This window comes from Chaetodon trifascialis, chromosome 5 (assembly GCF_039877785.1).
Source record: "Chaetodon trifascialis isolate fChaTrf1 chromosome 5, fChaTrf1.hap1, whole genome shotgun sequence".
NCBI classification, from domain to species: Eukaryota; Metazoa; Chordata; class Actinopteri; order Chaetodontiformes; family Chaetodontidae; genus Chaetodon; species Chaetodon trifascialis.
In genome coordinates, this window is record NC_092060.1 from 20,296,871 (window position 1) to 20,315,603 (window position 18,733).

At 44.8% G+C, this 18,733-nt stretch overlaps 1 protein-coding gene across 2 annotated transcripts in view; it reads left to right on the forward strand.

Moving 5' to 3' along the window:
* The first annotated feature begins 699 nt into the window (after positions 1-699).
* fgf13a (fibroblast growth factor 13a) overlaps positions 700-18,733 on the forward strand; it is a 97,312-nt gene continuing 79,278 nt past the window's right edge. Inside the window, exons 1-2 of one of the 2 annotated variants that reach the window (XM_070962158.1) lie at positions 700-1,342; positions 1,594-1,750. In XM_070962158.1, the coding sequence (XP_070818259.1) occupies positions 1,702-1,750 (49 nt within the window). In that variant the 5' untranslated portion in view covers positions 700-1,342; positions 1,594-1,701. The remainder of the gene's footprint in view (positions 1,343-1,593; positions 1,751-18,733) is intronic. The other variant, XM_070962161.1, reaches the window with a different exon arrangement.

The window sequence follows — 18,733 nt, forward strand, 5'->3', positions numbered from 1 at the left end:
CATTCATGGCCCTGTCATATAGTTATTTCTATCTGTTTTAGATTTTTAGAGATGGGGGGCTCAACATTATCCAAGGAGGGGAGAATGAAGCGCAACAGGACTTTGTTGTAGAAAATGTTTCACTGCTCATTCAAGGGAAGTTTCTACAACCAAGTCCAGTTCCCCTTGATTCTACCTCCTTGGATAACCATGACCTGGATGATGAACCCTCACAGACATCTTGCCGGCTCAATATTATGTGTAGAAGATGAAGTCTTTTGTTCAGGTGGATAAACCTTTTCTGCTGCCCCACGCGGTCATTGGAGAACTCGTCAGCGCCTGTTAAGTGTGCAGTGAGCTCAGAGAACAGACACTTTGGAGAAAAGCTGCACCCGATGCATTCAAATATCCAAACTGAGGCAAGATGTACAGCTCATAAGGATGAGTTTTTCCCTTGCAGTGATTCTAGTTAACTTGCTCTAAATCACACCAGTATGAGCTTATATCATATGCAACAGATCTTTGGACACTGGAGCCTAAGTTTTTAGGTTTAAACTATCTAATAAGTCTACATTATATAGCACGAATTCAGCTGGCCTACCATTGGCAGCCCATTTTAGACTGGAGCCCTGCAGCTGTTGCAGCGCGTCACCTCATGCATTTTACAAAGTCGGAGGAAAACACCAGATCATATAAGCAGAAAATGCGCAGGCTGTATGTGAATGGGATGACGCATAGCCCCGCAAAGGCAGCTGAATGAGAGCAACAGCGAGACGGTGTGCGCCATGCAGCTCCAGCTCCTGCTTTAAACCTCCAACACGTCCACGGCACAGCTGGCGCACTGGCTGCGTGTGCGGATGGAGCTCGTTTTCATCTCGGCGGAGATACCGAAGTGAAAAAAAAAACAAAAAAACAAGACAAATGTCCACGGTGTGAATCTGCGCTGTGACGAGGGGGGAGCGCTCCTCTCGCGTTGTGTATCCTGTTGATTCTGCCCGCCGAGCGTTCAGAGGAGCACAGCTCGTCAGGAGGAAAAGCCTCAGACAGGAGAACCTGGTCGCACCAGCCGCACCGGATGGCATTTCTCTCGGGGTTTGCGTGTTTATAGGACGATTCAGTGTTTCCTTTTTTCCTTTTTCAGCCTTGATTGAAGCCATCTGGGAGGAAACTAAAAACCCCGCTCTCCATTTCGCAGCTTTTTTTTTTTTTCTTTTTTTTCTTTTTACATTTGATTTTTGCTCCTCTCCTCTTTGTCACAGCAGAGCAGGTCGTGATTTTTGTATGCAACATAACGGAATTCACGGTGGGAGCGTTTCCTTTCATCAATGTGCATTGATGTAGCAGAAAACGTGGAGGAGATAAGGTAGGTGAAAGCGCAGAGATGGACGGGCACACGGGTTGATTCTCCGTGTTTCCTGGAACCAGATGGGCTCTTTGTCGTGTGGCGTGCGAGTGCGTTCAGACAGCATGGATGCTTTCATTGATATCCACTTGATAAACACCTTGCTCCCCCAGTAGCTCCCACGGTCCATTGTCTCGTTATATGGCCCTGCCGCTGCTGCGCTATGAAGGGGGGACGTTTTGATGAGTGTTTCTCTCTCTGTCTCTCCACAGAAGCCTTATCTCAGCACCTGGAACCTTTGGACGGGATTTCATTGAGGACAGTCCGCAATTAAAAGGATTCTTGTCTAAATCGGGAATTACACATCCAAACTGGGATCTATGAGCGGAAAAGTGGCGAAGCCTAAAGAAGACAAGGATGCTTCCAAGGGTAAGAGGCGAGCCTTGCCTTGCACAGACTGCTTTACCCCTAAATAACAGGGTTTTTTTTGTTGTTGTTGTTGTTGTTGTTAACGCGACCATTTGCGCCCATTCATCCCCTACATGGTGCTCAAATCATCCTTTGAGGTTTAGACTGAGGACAATAGCAGCCACCGGATGGCGAGCCATTCCCAGCATGGTGCATGTGGATCTTTCTGCTTGAGATCTGAGCTCGTAAGGTTGCCACTGTAGGCCTATATGCTGCACGATGTGTCGCTTTGAGATCACACGCTTTACTCGCACTGACTTGGTGCGCGCCAAACAACAGAGACAATCAGAGAAAAGCGGAGAATCAGTATGTTGCAGGACACGCAGGTCGTTAAGAAAAACGCATTTACATTCAAAGCAGACATGACAACGTTGAAGTGATGACAGTGCTGCCCTATTGTGACACTGGCATCCTGTTGAAAGGTCCCTTTGTGTTTCTCTCTCGCACCGTATCCGCATTCTGATTTTCTCACCACATCTGTACAACCGCGGAGCCTTTTCGCTCTCGTGCCCTGATCTTATGATCTGTGGCGTTAAAATAAAAAAAAAGAAGAAGAATCAGACCCTTTGCTCCTCTGAATAAAGGAAGTAAACTGTCTGTCCATCGCCATGGTCACGGAGAGCGGAGACAGGGTTGCCAGAGAAACCTGGCGGCACTAATTATTGTAACCGCTCCATCTGCACCGGGGATGTGCACGACACTTTACGCGCTTGCACACACATCACTGCACCTTTGTCCTGGTGCTTTTTTTCTGTTAAGCAATTACAAATATTCATAAACAATAAACCAAATGACGCTTTGCAATGACGCAGTTTTATTGCGTCATTAAATTTGTTTCCAGATGTGCACGAATCGATTCTCGCCCTCAAAAATCGCAGTGTCTTTTGGGCCTTTATTGGGATCAGGATTTTTATGGTTATGATGGATTCGTCTCCCTGAGTGTAATATAATAACCTTGCATTTACACCTTGGCAGCGTGCCTCTTGCAGCCTTCCTGTTTATTTACACTACAGCCCTTCAGCTGGGTCTCCTTGTCATCCGGCTCTGTTTAAGGTGCTCACAACGAATCAATAAACCTAATTGGCTTATTTTGGCAGCACTGCTACAAGTGATGACTGCCCTGTTGATGTTACTAAAAGTGGTACATACAGTACTGATGGCGCTACGGAGATCTGCACTAAACACAGCCTGCAGAAACTTTTCTTTAGTTGTTCTTTACAGTTATTTCATTTGCAGGCCATGCACGTTATGATCCTCCAGAATAACTAGCAGCTTATTGTTGTTAATGGATAAGGAACTACTGTGATGGGTACAGCACTGTAGAGACAGCACCAAGTCACTGTCAGTAGGGATGATCATGTGGTTTGTCCCAGACACATAAATGTAAACAAAGCTAACTTGTAGAGCTGAAGCAGAACACCAGTTACAGGAGCTGTACGTTGTGCTGACAACACGGTGAGCGAGACAAGCTCCAAAACAATTGATTTCACCATTAACCTCCACTGCAACTTCATCTCTCATCTCTGGTTGGAAATCAATGGCATGTGTGAATGGCTGACTCATTTGAGCCCCGGGGCGGAAACTCTCAGCTGAAATAAAAACATCTTCACCTCCACCGAGAGAGCTCAGCAAAGCGTGGTCTAGCTTTAAAGATGCACAAGCCCCAAGCTGAACGCTGGCGTGGTCCTGCTGCCTTCCAGTTTTAGAAAGCAAAAAAAAAAAAAAAAAAACTGCAGTTCACTATCTGCATCGCTGAGAGGGTCACTTGGTGCCAGCTGCCCTCCATCACAGAGTTGAATGGCACAAGTGCAGGGAATTGCACGGGGGAAAATCAGCTCTGACCCTGCCAACAGTTTTCAGGGAAACAGTCCATTAAAGCCGGAACCACCTGCTATCGCCGCTGCTTTTTTTCCTGCAAGCTGTTGGCCTACAGAAGCTCCTCACTGCCCTGCTTTTCAGTGATACCCCCATTTCCTCTCAGCTACCCTCATCATTCTCAAAAGACTTTTTTTTTTTTTTATTTGGAGTCTCGATCCAGAGCGTCTCAGCGATCTCTGCTAATTTGCCAGGCTGCTGAAATTACGCACGAATGTATGTAGTCATTACTGCATTCGTTTTGTGTCTGCTCGTTAATTAGGCTTTCGCTTTCAGTCACCGCATATCAAGTTCTGTGAATATAATCCATAACTGAGGCATATCTTTGAGAAAGTTCTTTGACACAAGAAAGAGTTGGACGAGTAGAATAGAAATTGGATATATGGATGGAAAACTCTCTCAGGAGTGACTTCTCTCCAAATAAAATTACACTGAATTAATACATTTTCTCTACGGTGGTCCCGGTGGTAATCGCATCAAAAAGTGACGTGCCGTTAAAACTGTGCAGCTCAGGACAGAATCACTTCTTGTCACTTCAGTGGCAGGGTATTTTCTTTGGCTTGTCGAGCGTGAGTTTTGTGACAGTAATCTGTTCTCTCCTCCGCGGCTCAGTCAGAAAGGCCACAGTTCATCCCCGAGCAGCGCGCGTGAAAACGCAAAGCATGCGGACACACGCAGAGACATGGCGGGGTGGAAGGACGTGCTGTATGGCGTGGCTCCAGTATCGACACCAGTGAATCACGTTGTGTTAGTTTCCTCCCGTCCTTGTGAAGCTAAGTTGTGCAGACAAAGTGATGTGTCAAAGCATGACGTACGCGCTCCTTCAGCTTTACAACTTTGCAGAGTCTGAAAAGTCAGCTTGATGAGCCCCTGTTGAGAGCCAGTAACGCTGCTGCATTGATGCATGGTTCATCAACTGTGCAGACGTTTCCACCACAATCGTTTGGCCTCGTGACATTAACACAATCTATTCTAATAGTCCTACATTTTCAATTAAGAAAACTAACATGCGTAGTTTTACGATCATTTTACCAGCATCTATCCGATAGTTCATAAATGCCACATTCGTGCGAGCAAAGACGTTTGACTGCACTCCCGTCACTCTCCTCCCACTTCGTCTCACTGCATTGATAGACTCCCCTCTCGGGTGTGACTGTCAGCCGGTGGATTCATGTCCGCCTCCAATTGCAGGTCCGAGCGGAGCAGAGGGCATAAGTCTTGCATATTTGCAGGCAGATTAATTCAGCGCGAGGCCAGCCAGCCAGCCAGCCAGCCACAGAAGTGAATCAATAGATGCCCAGTGATGAGTTTGGGGCCACTTCATTAATCACCATGCTGGCAGCTCTGTCCTCCACAACACCAACACCTGCTCCAATCTCATCCGCAGAGCCTCACGCTGCGTACAGTGTCGTTAAAATCTTTCGATCCAGTGGCCGGATCTCAGAGACGCCCCTTTGCACGGCGTGTGGTTTGTTTAATTGTTACAACATCATGTCACACAGTCAATATCTGCACTATCAGCTTTAACTGCCGCCTCATTAAATGTTTGAAAGACTTGGCGGAAAGAGTACATGCACATGTACTTGTACTCTGCTTGAAGTCGCTACTGTGACAAAATATATCTGTACAATATCAAAACACATCGAAAGCGTTTGCAGAGTAAAAGTTAGTAAGTCTCTGCGTTTAGCTGTGGCCAGCGGTCGACGCATGGCGCACATGTTGACAGCAGCTTACAGCGATACACGCTGCACTTTCTCGTGCACTCACATTGGTGCACGAGCTCAACTGGTAGTGCAGGAGATTTTCATGCGGGGGTCCTCAAATTCTAATCCCAGCGTCTGGAAAATGACTCCAAATAAATCTTGAACCCAGCAAGCTCAGAGGATTTTCTGCTATGTGATGGAGTCAGCTTCAAATTATTTCTCTCTCAGATACTACTACAAAATTCAGTTGAGGCTTTTTCATACATATCCTTCTCAGTGACTTTATAATCTAAACAGTGAACATTTTAGAGCACCACTTGTCACGACTTCAACACGGCATGTCACGATTTCCCAAAGCGAACGCTATTTAAAACTCTTTCTCTTTAAGCATAAACTTAACACAATGAGAAAACTCGCAATTCAGAAGAACGCTTCAAAAAGTTCAAGTAAACGAAAAGTCACAGCACGAGTCGTTTCTACGCCTCCAACGTGATATTCAACGCAACAAAAGCGGTTTGCCACGTGTGAAACATGGGGGGTCTGTGAGGACACGTTCTCCTGGAAGTATTTGTGGTGTCATCAGGGTGGCGGAGTTGCTCCCTGTCAGATGCTTTCCTGATACTGACGCAGATCCGGCCACGCTGCCTGGAGGAAACTGGTTCGCCTCGCATCAGAGATCTGCCACTCTCCATCGCCGACTTGCACGCTGATCGCTGTTTGGGAATGTTGAGAGCCCCCCCCCCCCCCCCCCAATTCCTCTGTCAGCTTAGGTTTCTGAGTGACACTGGGTGACTGGTGCATTGGCTTCTGTTGCAAATTGTTTCTTAGAGAACAAAGTTCTTTTAAGTGCTCCGACCACGTCGTCGGACTCAGCGGTGCCAAAGTTTGAACTGGCTAGTTATTGATCAAGTAGTGGTGAAATATATCAGCCATTGGAAAAACGCATTTTTCATCCTCTTAATTTCTCTTGACTTTGAAATGGACTCGCGCTCTGTCTTACATCATCACTACCGAAAGTGTTCTGCCCCTAAAATCTCTAAATACCTGACTGTTCTGGTGCATTAGTCAGCTTGCTGCTGATAATCCACAGAGTTAGAAGTCTTCTGAGGTGAATGGCCTCATGAGCGGTCCCTCATTTCCGACTACAACATGGCCGCCCTCGGCTCTAATTTGCTGTGCCGCAGAAACAAACAGTGAAAACATGCCCCTCGTGTCACAGGCGGTCCCCTCCTCAGTGGTCTTCTCTCGTTCCCCTTGATGTGGCGACACTCCTCATGATAGACATTAAGTCAGGCATGTCATTTTGCGTCCTCTCTAAATATCGTCATTCAGAGGGACTGAACGGTTTTAATCCTCGTTAGCAAAATGGCCATGAATGCTAAAACATCTGGCTCTCTGCTGAATCTCGCTGCTCTCTCACAAACGCTGGAATGCACACACACACATGGCATTAAGTGTAATCTGACAAACCAGCTAAAAATGTGTTTTCAAGTGTGCATTAGTGACACGGTAGCTGTGAGGGACAAGGAGGACTAGTCTGTTTGACACTAATAGTAATAAAATCATTGCCTCTGCTTCAGATTTATTCGTGGCCCACTGATTCTGAACGTCGCTCGCGATAATAATCTGATGTCTACACCTGAATTTGTTTAATCAAAATAGCGGTGCAGATCAGAGCTCTGACAGATAGGTGTGGGATTATCTACTACCTGTGGATTTTGGATTAGTGCAATTTTACTTTCAGAGACGCACTCTATGCCGCAGTAGTTAATCCCATCGAAAAATAATCCCACATTATTGTGGTTATGTGTGTCAAACTGCCCTGATGACAATACACGGTGTTCCTCCACAGAGTGGGACGGCTATGCTTTTCACTGCACACTCCAAACTATGCCACAGAGGGTTTTACACTGACATCAGCTATATGGGACATATTAACCCTATACGTTCTAATACTTAGACGCAGAGTCGAGGTTGGCAGTCTTCATCTGGTGCAGGGACGAGGGGACAGAGGGCATGACTTTTTCCAGTGGCTTATTATCTGTTAAACTGGACAAAGATGACATCAGCACAAAATGGCCCTTAAGTACACCTTTATCTGGGCTCCCTTCCACTGCTGCTCTGAAGAGAGAGCGTGCCTTTATGACACTGCGCAGTTTCCTTTTTTTACACCCTTTGTACAGAAGAGATGCCAAATAGCAAACAGAATCAATTTGTCCCCGTATAATACCTTTGCCAGGTGTGTGACAATTCAAGTCAGGGTGCTAATGGGCTCACGGCAGATCAAATGCTGCGAGCCCATCTGAGGTGAAGGAGGGAGCTCGTCTGTGCGACTGAGCGCGCTGCAGCACTGACTCATTTGTCTGTAAGCCTTCACACCACCCTGAGCTCGCTTTCAGACTGTGTACAGCATGTGCCGCATGCACTTGCATACCACAGATGTCTTCTTCATTTATCTTCAAACACTTTAAGGCGAGGAATGGCGATTGATTCAAGGTCAGAGTGAAAGATTCTGCTTATCAATCCCGTTCTTAATCAATTCCTATATTGATTCCTGATCGATTTTTTTGTGGAAAAACAAGGTTTTCAGCGGCAATGGAGCCGTTTTATTACCTCTCTCTGAGAGCTGTAGCAACTGTCTGTCTGTCCTCATCTAAAATAGATGAAATGAGAGAATATTTGTCCTGGAATCGTTTTCATTTAGGTTTTCTGAGTCAAAGAGAAAAAACCTGCTAAGCTTGTTTATGTGGCACTGATGTTATTCTAACAGGATATTTACCCTCCGTACCCGACGTGCTGCTCGGCTGGGAAGCAGTGGCACTTGTGAGCGTCAAATAGATGGCATTTCTGGGATTTAAGACCTTGTCGTGTAGAAAGATGTTTCAGAATATTGCTGGTGTTTCCACTCTTTCGTGAAATGATCACTTTACAGATATTACAAGTAGCGCTGTTGTCATCCTTCTTCCTGAAATGAAGCCAGGCTTTCCCAACCCCAAGTAAGGCACGACTGAAGGTCTGAAAAATGAAAAAAGTGGGTTTTCTTGTAAAGCTATGCTTTGTTGTCCTTCAAAATATAGTTTCATGCGCAACAACAGTATAAGTAAAACAGACTATATGTGGCCCTGCATTGAGCTGCTGGAGGTTTTTGAGGGCACAAAGAAGTCACAGAAGCAATTACGGTATTCCAAGGTCACTGAAAAAGCCTTGAGTGGCCGTCGTCATCCAAGACAACCCGCATCCCAGTGGGACTGAAGCACCCTACTGCAGAATTACTGTGAGTGAAAGATTGAAGAGAGGGGTGTTTTCTGCTCAGAGCGTCACCGGTGAAATACTTCTGGGCAGAAGTCAAGGTCTCAAATTCATGTAGTGTTCAGCGGTTTTATGGCCTGCTGGATTCTGGATTTTAAATCATGCTCGGGATTAATAGTTGCTCTGGACATGAACTAATTAAAGTTGGTGAAAATTATAAAGGGGATTAAGGCGAGGTAAGAAAGGGAGGCGATAAGGCTGGACCAGTGGTAATAAACAGGAGCTACAGGCTGGAACAGAGCAGACCTAGGAGACAGTGTCTAGCTGGCCAGCAGGCCTCTGTAGTGCTGATGGTAAGGGCAAATGATTGCCTCTGCTCTGTGCAGAATGCAGATTAGCGATTGGCAGTTTCTCAAGTTTGAGCACGGCTGTAGTCTCTATAGCGATGATTCACCAGGAAGACAACAGAGCAGCAAACCACCATCTCCTCTGCACACATGCAGAGAATAGTTAACAGGATTACCCGCTTCTTGCTCTTCCCCAATCCTGCAGCTCATTTCGCAAGCGAGTAACAAACTGGGCCTCACATCAGCTTGCATCAGCATTCCACCTCAGCAGGTCTCACTGCCTATGAGAAGAAGCATCGTCGTGGAGAGCAGGAGGGAGCTCCTGAGTTTACCTGATGGACTGTAGACTGGGGAAGATAAGAGGCTGGTAGTGGCTTTATGAAGCCCGATCCAGTCTTTGTTGTAACCTATGACGCTCATCAATGTCAAAAACACCCAACCTTGTTTCTTAAAAACTCTGGAAACTGATCCTGGTCGCATGGCATTGTGTGTGTGTGTGAAACGTGTGGTTGCACGACCACAATAGCAGCCAGCAGCTAATGATATCCACACTGACGGAGGAGTGAGCAGAGCAGGTTCGGGTTCAAAGATATAAGTGTTTGCATTTTTTTGAGCGACACTGTGCTGGTGCACTGTCTCCAAAGTGCTGCTGTTGGCTGAAAACTGCATTTGAATTTCTGTATTTTGTTTGTGTTGCAGACAAAAAGATAAACTGTCCAAATCCTGTCTCCATGGATATTATACAGAACAACAATGGGTTGCTGTACAGAATATAGGAGTGTGCTAGCAAAAGCTGACGGAAGCTATGCTTCAGCTCATTTTATATAAACTGAAATGGCTTGGAGTCATCATCAGCACTTCTAGACACCTGCATTTTAGCAATTGTAGGCCCATAATTTTACACTGCAGCCCTACCTGTAAATTACATACATTTGCAACTACTTTGCATTAGAAAACAGGTTTTGTGTGCTAATCGGTGATTAAGTGCAAATGGGTGAAGTGGTGTGATGTTCAGCATTTTTAGTATTTTAACCAGGACCACAATCCTTCCGCAACATTTATCAAGTGGTTTTAGTTTCCAAAACTCAATTTTACTTGAACCATGTTTTAGCAGCAATATGCAGTTTTCAGGAATATCCAACTGGACAACACAACACGCAATCAGCGAAGATTTTCAGCAACGTTCTGTTTTCTCCAAAGTGTTGTAGCTGATGCCAAACAGTTTCATATCAAAGCCGTTCATCGAGAAGATAAGGTGCAGTGTTGCTATGTCACCACCTGGTGAGTCGTGTAAACGAGACGACGTCGTATCAGTGAGAAAGAATGAGCAATTTCAGTCATTGCTCATTAATTAAGGTCTTGACAGACCCCCCTATCTTCAGCAAGCTGTGTGCGCTCTGGGGGTTAATACTATTGACCATATTGATCTCTGGGTCACTCACTCAAAACAGCTGTTTGGTTAGAATGAAGATATGGACGCAGTCTGTGGAGTGATGGCCGAGGGTGCAGGAAATGATTTGACTTTGTCCGTGACTGATGGCTGGGATGGGTCAACACAAACTATGTGTTTGGCGTGGATATCTGAAGAGGAACATAATCACCAACATCTTTACAGAAATCAGCAAGACCACTGAATATTGCATAGGTACTGAGCAGGGGTCAAAGGAAATAACTGCACCCAATTTAACGTCATACGTTCTGCATAGATTCACGTCTTTGGGCCCCGTTTAATGTCTGGAATGACCGAGGCACTTAGTATTGGCTTCACTTGAGCTGGAATATGAAAGATGATATATCGCAGAAAGCCATTAGTACCATTCCTCAGAGAAAGCTCATTCATTCAGCATTGATGGGGACAGAGGATGGGCGGGTAATACGTTCGGAGCGAAATATTAAACAGGGAAAAGAAGATAAAGGAAATTCAGATAAAATGGCGGACGGCTAAAATCACAATATACTGTATGAAACCCTGCAGTAGTAAATGTCAAGCTCTCGAATGAAATGTGGGTGTGCGCCTTCATATGTGTGTGTTTTGATTTCAGTAATATTTTAGTGCTCACTGTGTGAAAATGATGAAGCAAGTGTTAAATGTGAGTGGGCCTTCTGTTTCGAAGATGTGAGAAAGAATGGGGAACAAAGACATTGTTAAGATGAATGCTAAATATAGCAACGATCCTTCACTGGTCCCTGAAGCCAATTTTACACAGTCTGGAGCAGTGAACATCATGGCTGCGCCTGCCTCCTTCCCATCAGGGAGACATCATTTACATAATGAGGCGCTGCCACGGCAACAAAGCCCCAATAAGCATGGGAGTCGTCAGTCATGGGGGGTGGATACCGAGGTGCCTTCCTAACATGCGCGTTGTGAATGCCGCCGCACATGCACACACACACACACACACACACACAAACATAAGCTCTGAACCTGAGAGGGAGTCTGCATGGAGAGACACACTTGATTAGAAAATACAAGGTGGGAAGGCAACGGTAAATGCAGTCCTCTGGGGTGGGGGTGGTGGAGGGGTTGGAGGTGAGTGTGGTGGGGGGTGGGCCTTGTAAACATGTGCTGTGCACAAAGGCTCAGTCGTTCACAAACACGGATAGGTGAGGTTTTGACACCTGTATTTGTCTAAAAATGTATTCCAGAGTCTTAATTGCTGAAGGTCTTACAGCTTGAAATATCAACTGTATGCTCACTATTATTTTACATTACATCATATTCAGTTGGCTGCTGTAATGTCCTTTTTTGCGGGACCAACTTCCCCTCACCCGTCTCATATTTCATACCTATCCCAGATTAGTTTGTAACACAATTTGTGTGTGGGGAAGCCAATAGCAACAGTGATAGTGGTGACATTTAAAAAGCAAAAGGAAGAGTTCATTCAAAATGAGGGAAAAGCACACATCTCTCTCAGCTCTGCGTTCTGATCTTCTGATGCTGCTGCAGCAAGACCAAAACCTTTAAGCTGTAGTTGAGGCAAAGCAATTATTTGTTCATATGCAGTATTTGCATCCAAATATAGCCAATATATGGAGTAGACAAAGTATGTCCATTTGATGCCTTGTTGTGCCTGTTTTCTATGTGATTAAAAAACACCATTAAAGCCACCAAATGATGCAAAATGTGTATGAAATAGGCAGCGGAGCTTTTGTTTACCTACAGCTTGTATGTCCTAATTTCTGGTAAGCCCACCTCCGAGGGCCGAGACATTGACACAATGAGAAAACCAAAAAACAGTTGATGCAATGTTTTTAGCTCTCTTCAGGGTAAGCTAACCGCTGCAGCTGATGTGGGCACAAACGACTGCTGACCCTAATTTGACCGGACTAAGGTTGGACTTATGCCTCTGCAGAGATACGCTTAAAACTTCTCTGTGGATTTATGCTGAGAGCCACGGCGAGGCTAACTTCTTCAAACAAACTGCCTGGAGACACACGTTCTAGCCTTAACGCAGAGTCAGAAACACAAACATCATTGCATTAACTCCGCTATCTGTTAGCAGAAGCATTCCTTTCCACACTTCTCTGCTAAAAACAACTGAATATAAAGATATTAACCTTGCAGAATCGCATTTTTACCAGCTGTGTTCGCAATGAATACACAACACTCTATGTTAAAAAATGGTTGACTACAGTGCAACAGCACCACAAACATTAACTGGACCTTTAGCTTGGACCACAACGTGAGCCCTACCTGACAAACTTTTCTTTTTGTTTTGTCACATGTCATCAGAGATTCTCTGTGGTGAATGATCACATCATTTTCAGTGTAATTAGAGGAGACAAGTCTCTGCCTACACTGCAGTACAGAGAGAGAAAGATAACGAGATGGAGAGAGAAGCGAAGGGACAGAGAGCGGGAGAGTGAGAGCGAGAGAGAGAGAGAGAGAGAGAGAGAGAGAGAGAGATGGCAGTCAGTGATCTAACAGTAATCCATAACAGCAGAACTGGCTACCATAAAGAAGATGAACAGTGCTGTAGGCGAGATGAAAAGGTTACACGCAATAACGACAAAGCGCTTCAGCTTTGCTTAAAGGTTACAGTGGAAAATTTAGACAGGGACGATGTTAAATTGCATCAATTCCTGGACTTACTCTGGTCCTTGACTAAAAGCTTCTATAATGGTTTCATTCCTGATTCTGTTCCACTGCTCAGAAAACAGTCTCTTTCAGTACACCACGTCTAAACACACTGCTGAATACTCAGTAGTTATGAGTAGCCAGTCCTTGTTTTTCTGAGCTTTATTCCATGTCCCAGTGTTTGGTGTGCTGTGCAATCAAGTGGTCAGGTGTTCTCCTTGGCCTTACACAATATTGGTATTCTTTACATGTCTTTATTTGAATCTTTGTACTATTCATAGCACAAAGACCTTTGTATCACAGCAACCTTCAGAGCATGTCTGCCAGTGGAGGAAATACACTGCAACCCCAACCAGCAGGGTTGGAAATGCCACTTGTTTTCACATGATGGTCTGCGTATAAATGCCTATGTGTGTGTGTTCATGTGTGTTTTCTATCTGCTCTGCCAGTATATGCTTAGGATTGTGCAGGGCTCTCTTTGTATTTGGCTGTGCTTTGTAGATCGGAGTGGAAGGCATCTGGTGTTTGTTTAACGCCCAGATTTAGTTTTTTTCTTTCATGTTTGTACTGTGACAGTCGTCTGTGTGCTGCGCTGAACATATGGATCTATGTACAGAATGTATGTATGCGGTACAAAAGGAGCAATGAGTCCATGAATAAATTTATCGATTGACAAAAAATATGTATCAATCGCTTCAGCAGACCAAACCTTGGCTGCTTGCAACTTTATGAATGTACCAATTTGCCGCTTTTCTCTGCTTTATGTCATTATGCACTGAATAGACATCACTTTGAAGTCTTTTATTCACTATTTATGTTCATTTTTTAGATGGATTAATCAACTAAATTGCAAAATAATGGTTAAATTAGTCCATAATAGTGGCGTTTTCGACAGCTAGTCCTCAAGAGGTGTTCCTCTGCAGGTGACCACATACAGGAGTGTCTGCTAGCCACCTGTATGCTGAATCTCTCCTCTTCCTTCTTACTTTGCCGTCTCGTCTGTCAGATTGAACTTGCACTGACCTGAGCGGAGGAGGGACGCTGTGCTGTCTGCTTTGATGCCGAATCGTCTTTGTTTATCAGTCTACAAACTGACATTGTGTAATTTCAGCAGCAGTCGGTTTCATGCACTTAAAATGCAACACATTCACACTGGAGCATGAATAATTTAGGGAATGTGAACATCTTTATACACTCACATGCACTGACACATTTCCACATAATTATAATGCATGCCTTCATGCTCATGTCACCAGTGAAAACGTGCACTCCCTCATAAGAGCTAGACTTTTGATATTTCAGTACGATTCTTGATGCCATGCGTTGGGTTGCGCAGCCCTCTACCTACATCAATCCAGTGAATGTCATTAACTCTATACATCCATGCTGCACCAACTGTTTTATGGTATAATTTTAAGTTACTGAGTCCGCTAAGAAACTGTATTTGGACCTTGTGGGCATTTTTGGTGGGATGAGCAGAATGTGTTGTTAACACTGTGTGGAGGCAGTCCTCACACTTGCTCTAAAATCAGTCATCACACCCATTTAAAAAAAGCTGTGAGACTCAGGAAGAAGTGAAAAAGAATTGAAAAAAAAAATCGGATTTGTGTCTGTCGGGCCATTTAATTTTATTCATTGTGATTTTCTTTGAACCACGGGCGGTTTGAGACCTTTCCGTAACAAACTGGTGGTGCACAGGTCCATCCTCTGCCCATCCCCCGACAGTCCTTTTGTGGTGCAGATGAAAATGGCTGCAAAGCATCAACAAAGCTTTACTTTGGTTCTTTTTCCATTTGACATTGTCAAATGTATCCATTCATTCTTTCATTCATTCATGGATTCTGAGGGACGCTCATGTTCAGAGTAGGATCTGCTGCAGTGACCAATACTGGAGATTCAGGAAGTGTTGAAGCATGCTTACAACATGCTACTCCACAAAGGCAGTCTCCATCAGCTAAATGCGTTGGGGGATTGTTTGTTTTGTGTGTGTGTGTGTGTGTGTGTGTGTGTGTGTGTGTGTGCGTTTGTGTGTGCGTTTGTGTGGGTGGGTGGGTGCTCAGTGCTCCACGCTGCAAAGCTCTGAGAAACAGATGGCTGCTCAGTCTCATCTGAGTTGCTGTACCGGTCTCTTGTCTTTGGCTCTGGGTCTCTATCCTGTCTTGGCCATGGCATCACAGTAATACTCACCCTCCCATACAGAACACACACACGCACACACACACACACACACACACACACACACACACACACACACACACACACACACACACACACACACACACACACACACACACACACACACACACTTGGAAGTTCCTTTTACCCTGCAGGCTAACCAAGCTGCCTACTCTGCGATAACCACTAACCCTGCTGCTGCATGTGACCTGACCCATGCTGGAATCCGAACCAGCACGCTAATCGCTGCGACAGGCTACTTGCTCAGCAGGTTTTTTTTCATCGAACTTAATGGCACCATATTACTTTACAAGCATACGAAAGCCTATGGAATCTACACGAAGAAGAACTGAAAATATTCAGAGTACAATTTGCAGTGGTATAGTATGTGGATTCTGTTTTTTTCTAAATTGTTTTGTCAGTGCATTTAATGATCTTAGATCACTGGTGTTCACAGTCTGCTACAGTACTGTGTGCAACTGTGCCCCATGTTTTTAATTCAATTTTGACAAATTAGCAGAAACGTGCATGATTTAACGTTACGTCAGAAAAAAACAAACATGGAGGCGGACTGTCGTCAGCTGGTTGCACATGCACGAGACATTAAACGAGCATACTGTTGCCATAATTGCACAAGCCTGTCCTCCGTTTCTACTGTCCACCTGGCCCGGGAGACATAAGTCCTGTTTGTGCTGTTGGCAACCATATTTCTGTACTACACAACATCACGGTCAGCTCACTCTCATCAGTTATTCAGGGTTTCTGCTCAGTATTCAACATTGATATTATGTCTGTAAACGCCTCACAGTACAGGATCATTTGGTCAGATGATGTGTTCAGAGCAGCCTTGAGTTGGGACCCAAAAGCTGCCCAATTATCCTCTAGAGTGGGGCCAGCATAAGGGTTTTTTTTATTATTATTTAAGTGCCTGAGCCGAGTTTCAGTCACTGTTACTGCCTCTTATTGCTGACTGTGAAGACGAGCAGGACAAATCTTTTTTGTTTTTAGACCAACTTCGGCCTGTCCCTTTCCCCTCACGCAGTATCTCTGCCTCATGTCTCTTCCTTTGCATCCCCTTCAAGTGTTGCGCCCCTCACAGTGAACCACAGTGAACTGTGCGTTAGAAAGCAGTCCCACTCCCTGATTGCGTAATTAGCCACTACCTTAATAATTAGGCACTAATTACCAGCAGCTCGTGAGCGCAAATTGAATGAAAGACGCGGCGCAAATCTTCTTTACATAAATCTGATCTACAATTTACCGCACAGGGACAGTGGAAGGGTGAGGAAAATATTAATATGTCCCCAGCTCGTGGTAGATTTGACGACGGCTGCTCCAGCTCTGCTCATCCTGCTCTGAATAAAACCGAAAACGCTGGCAGACTGGGTATATATTTGCATGTGTGTGCAGGTGTGTACGGGTGCACAAGTGTTTTTATTCCTTCATCTCTGTGTTTGCTCTCCTTTGTAGCAGATTTTGAGACAGATAAAAAGCTGGGAGTGTACAGGAAGCTCGGCGCTTTTCTCTCTTTGCTCCTAACAGTCTGAGCATGAACGCGTACACAAAGGTACATGCACGAAAACACGCACAGGCTGTAATGCACACACACACACAGTGGAGGATATGGGTTATCATTGCAGGTGCACACATCTTCTGAGGCCTCCACATTTACAATGCAAAAGCAGATCATTGCTTGCAGAAGTGGTCGTCTGTGTCTACACATGCTCAGTATGGATGAAGCTCATTAACATCACGTTATTACAGTATAAACAGTTGCATCGCTTGTTGGCTTGTTGACACCACATCCAGGAGAAGACCGACAATATAGTAAACCTCAGCCACAATCGTTTAATCCAAATCTAGCCCAGACATAATTACAGTGCTGGTGATGTTATGTCTCTCACCCGCTTTTCCAAACTATTTTGAGCTGAACTTATTAAAGCTGCGCTGCCACTAATTAAGTTGTTTGTCTTTGCAAAGCGATCTCCGCCTGCCCACTGCTGCTTACTAATGAGTGGTTGTGTCACGGCACCCTGCCTGCTGATTGAAGGGGAGATGAAAGCAGGAAAGCGGAGGAAAAGTGACCCGATGGTGGCAGCCTCTCTGACGAGCGGTGCTGTGGCTGCCGTACACGCCGCTGAATCTTGCCAGTTTGGGCTTGTTAACAGGCAGTTGTGTGGGAGCTCTGAAGATTCCCGTTGAGGTTACAGGCGACACAGGTTTCTTTTAATTGAGGAGCACTGAGATTTAAGGAGAAATTGAGGTAGGCTGTTGCACACTGGAGACTTCTTCATTAGAATTATACAATAAGAAATGAGAAGAAAGTATAGCTGGTACAACCCGATTTACACGCGGTGGAAATGTTCCAAACTGATGTTTCTTAACCACAGCTTTCCCAGTCTTTTGTTGCTCCGCTCCTCTTGCTGTTTGAAGCACGTTGCTGCCGTCAAATTCAAAAATCAATGAAGCCGATGAAGTAAAACATTAAATATACTGTATTGTTTTCAATTGAGTATATGCCAGAAAAGATTAGCAAATGATCACACTCTGTTTTATTCATGTTCTGCACAGCTCCCCAACCTTTTTGGAACTGGGGTTGTATAAGCGACGCCCCACTCAAAATCTGTCTTTTCACTGCTGACCATGGACGCCCCAGAAGCTTGAATCGTTTACTCCTTTAAGAACAGCAACAGCTTGAATTCCCATGGCAGTTTTCACTGTGGAAAAATCGGTAAAACATAATAAAAATGTTCATAAAAACCTCTCATAACACTCCTGCAGCATAATCCACATCTTCACTGTCCATCTGCATGCTCAGTATGTTGCGAAGACTCATAGTTTTGCCAAAAAATGGCTAAATACTGTTGGGGCTTGAGGTGGCCAATGAAGCAACACTAAAATGGTGTATTTACTCAGATTTTGGCAAAACAATGGCTGGAACTGACTACACACACAGATGAACAATGGGAAAACGGATTATGTGGCAGGAATGGTTTGGGAAAGTTTCAATGGACGTTTTTCTAGCCTTACACTTGTCAACTTTGGAATCGAATAAACTGAATTCAGGCTCACCACAGCTGCAGGTCTTTGTGATGGACCAAACTACACAAAGCCAGATTCAATGCTGGTTTCACTGTTTTTGTAGCATATAATTTGAGTGCTTGCCATTGTTGTTTCCTATAGACGGGGATGTTAAAAATGTCAAAGACTGGAAGGGAAGGTTGAAGGAAGTGATAGTTGGCTAATAGGTAACTTATTCTTGCTGACCACGTGTTGAGTCTGACAATTATAGCAGTGGAAAGTGAACTCCTAGCTTTTATTTTGAAGGATCGGTGTTGTGAACCCTTACCTCAGACTGTGTAAAAGCAAACCCTCAGAGGCAGGGTCCGTGTGAGCTAGTGTAAACCTAATGGCTATCCCATCTGCTGTGTCTGGCTAGTGTTAGGCTACCGAGGGGCCCCATGCTCCTGCAGGTCATCTAATACACAACATGGAGGGAGAGGGAGAGCAGTCAGGT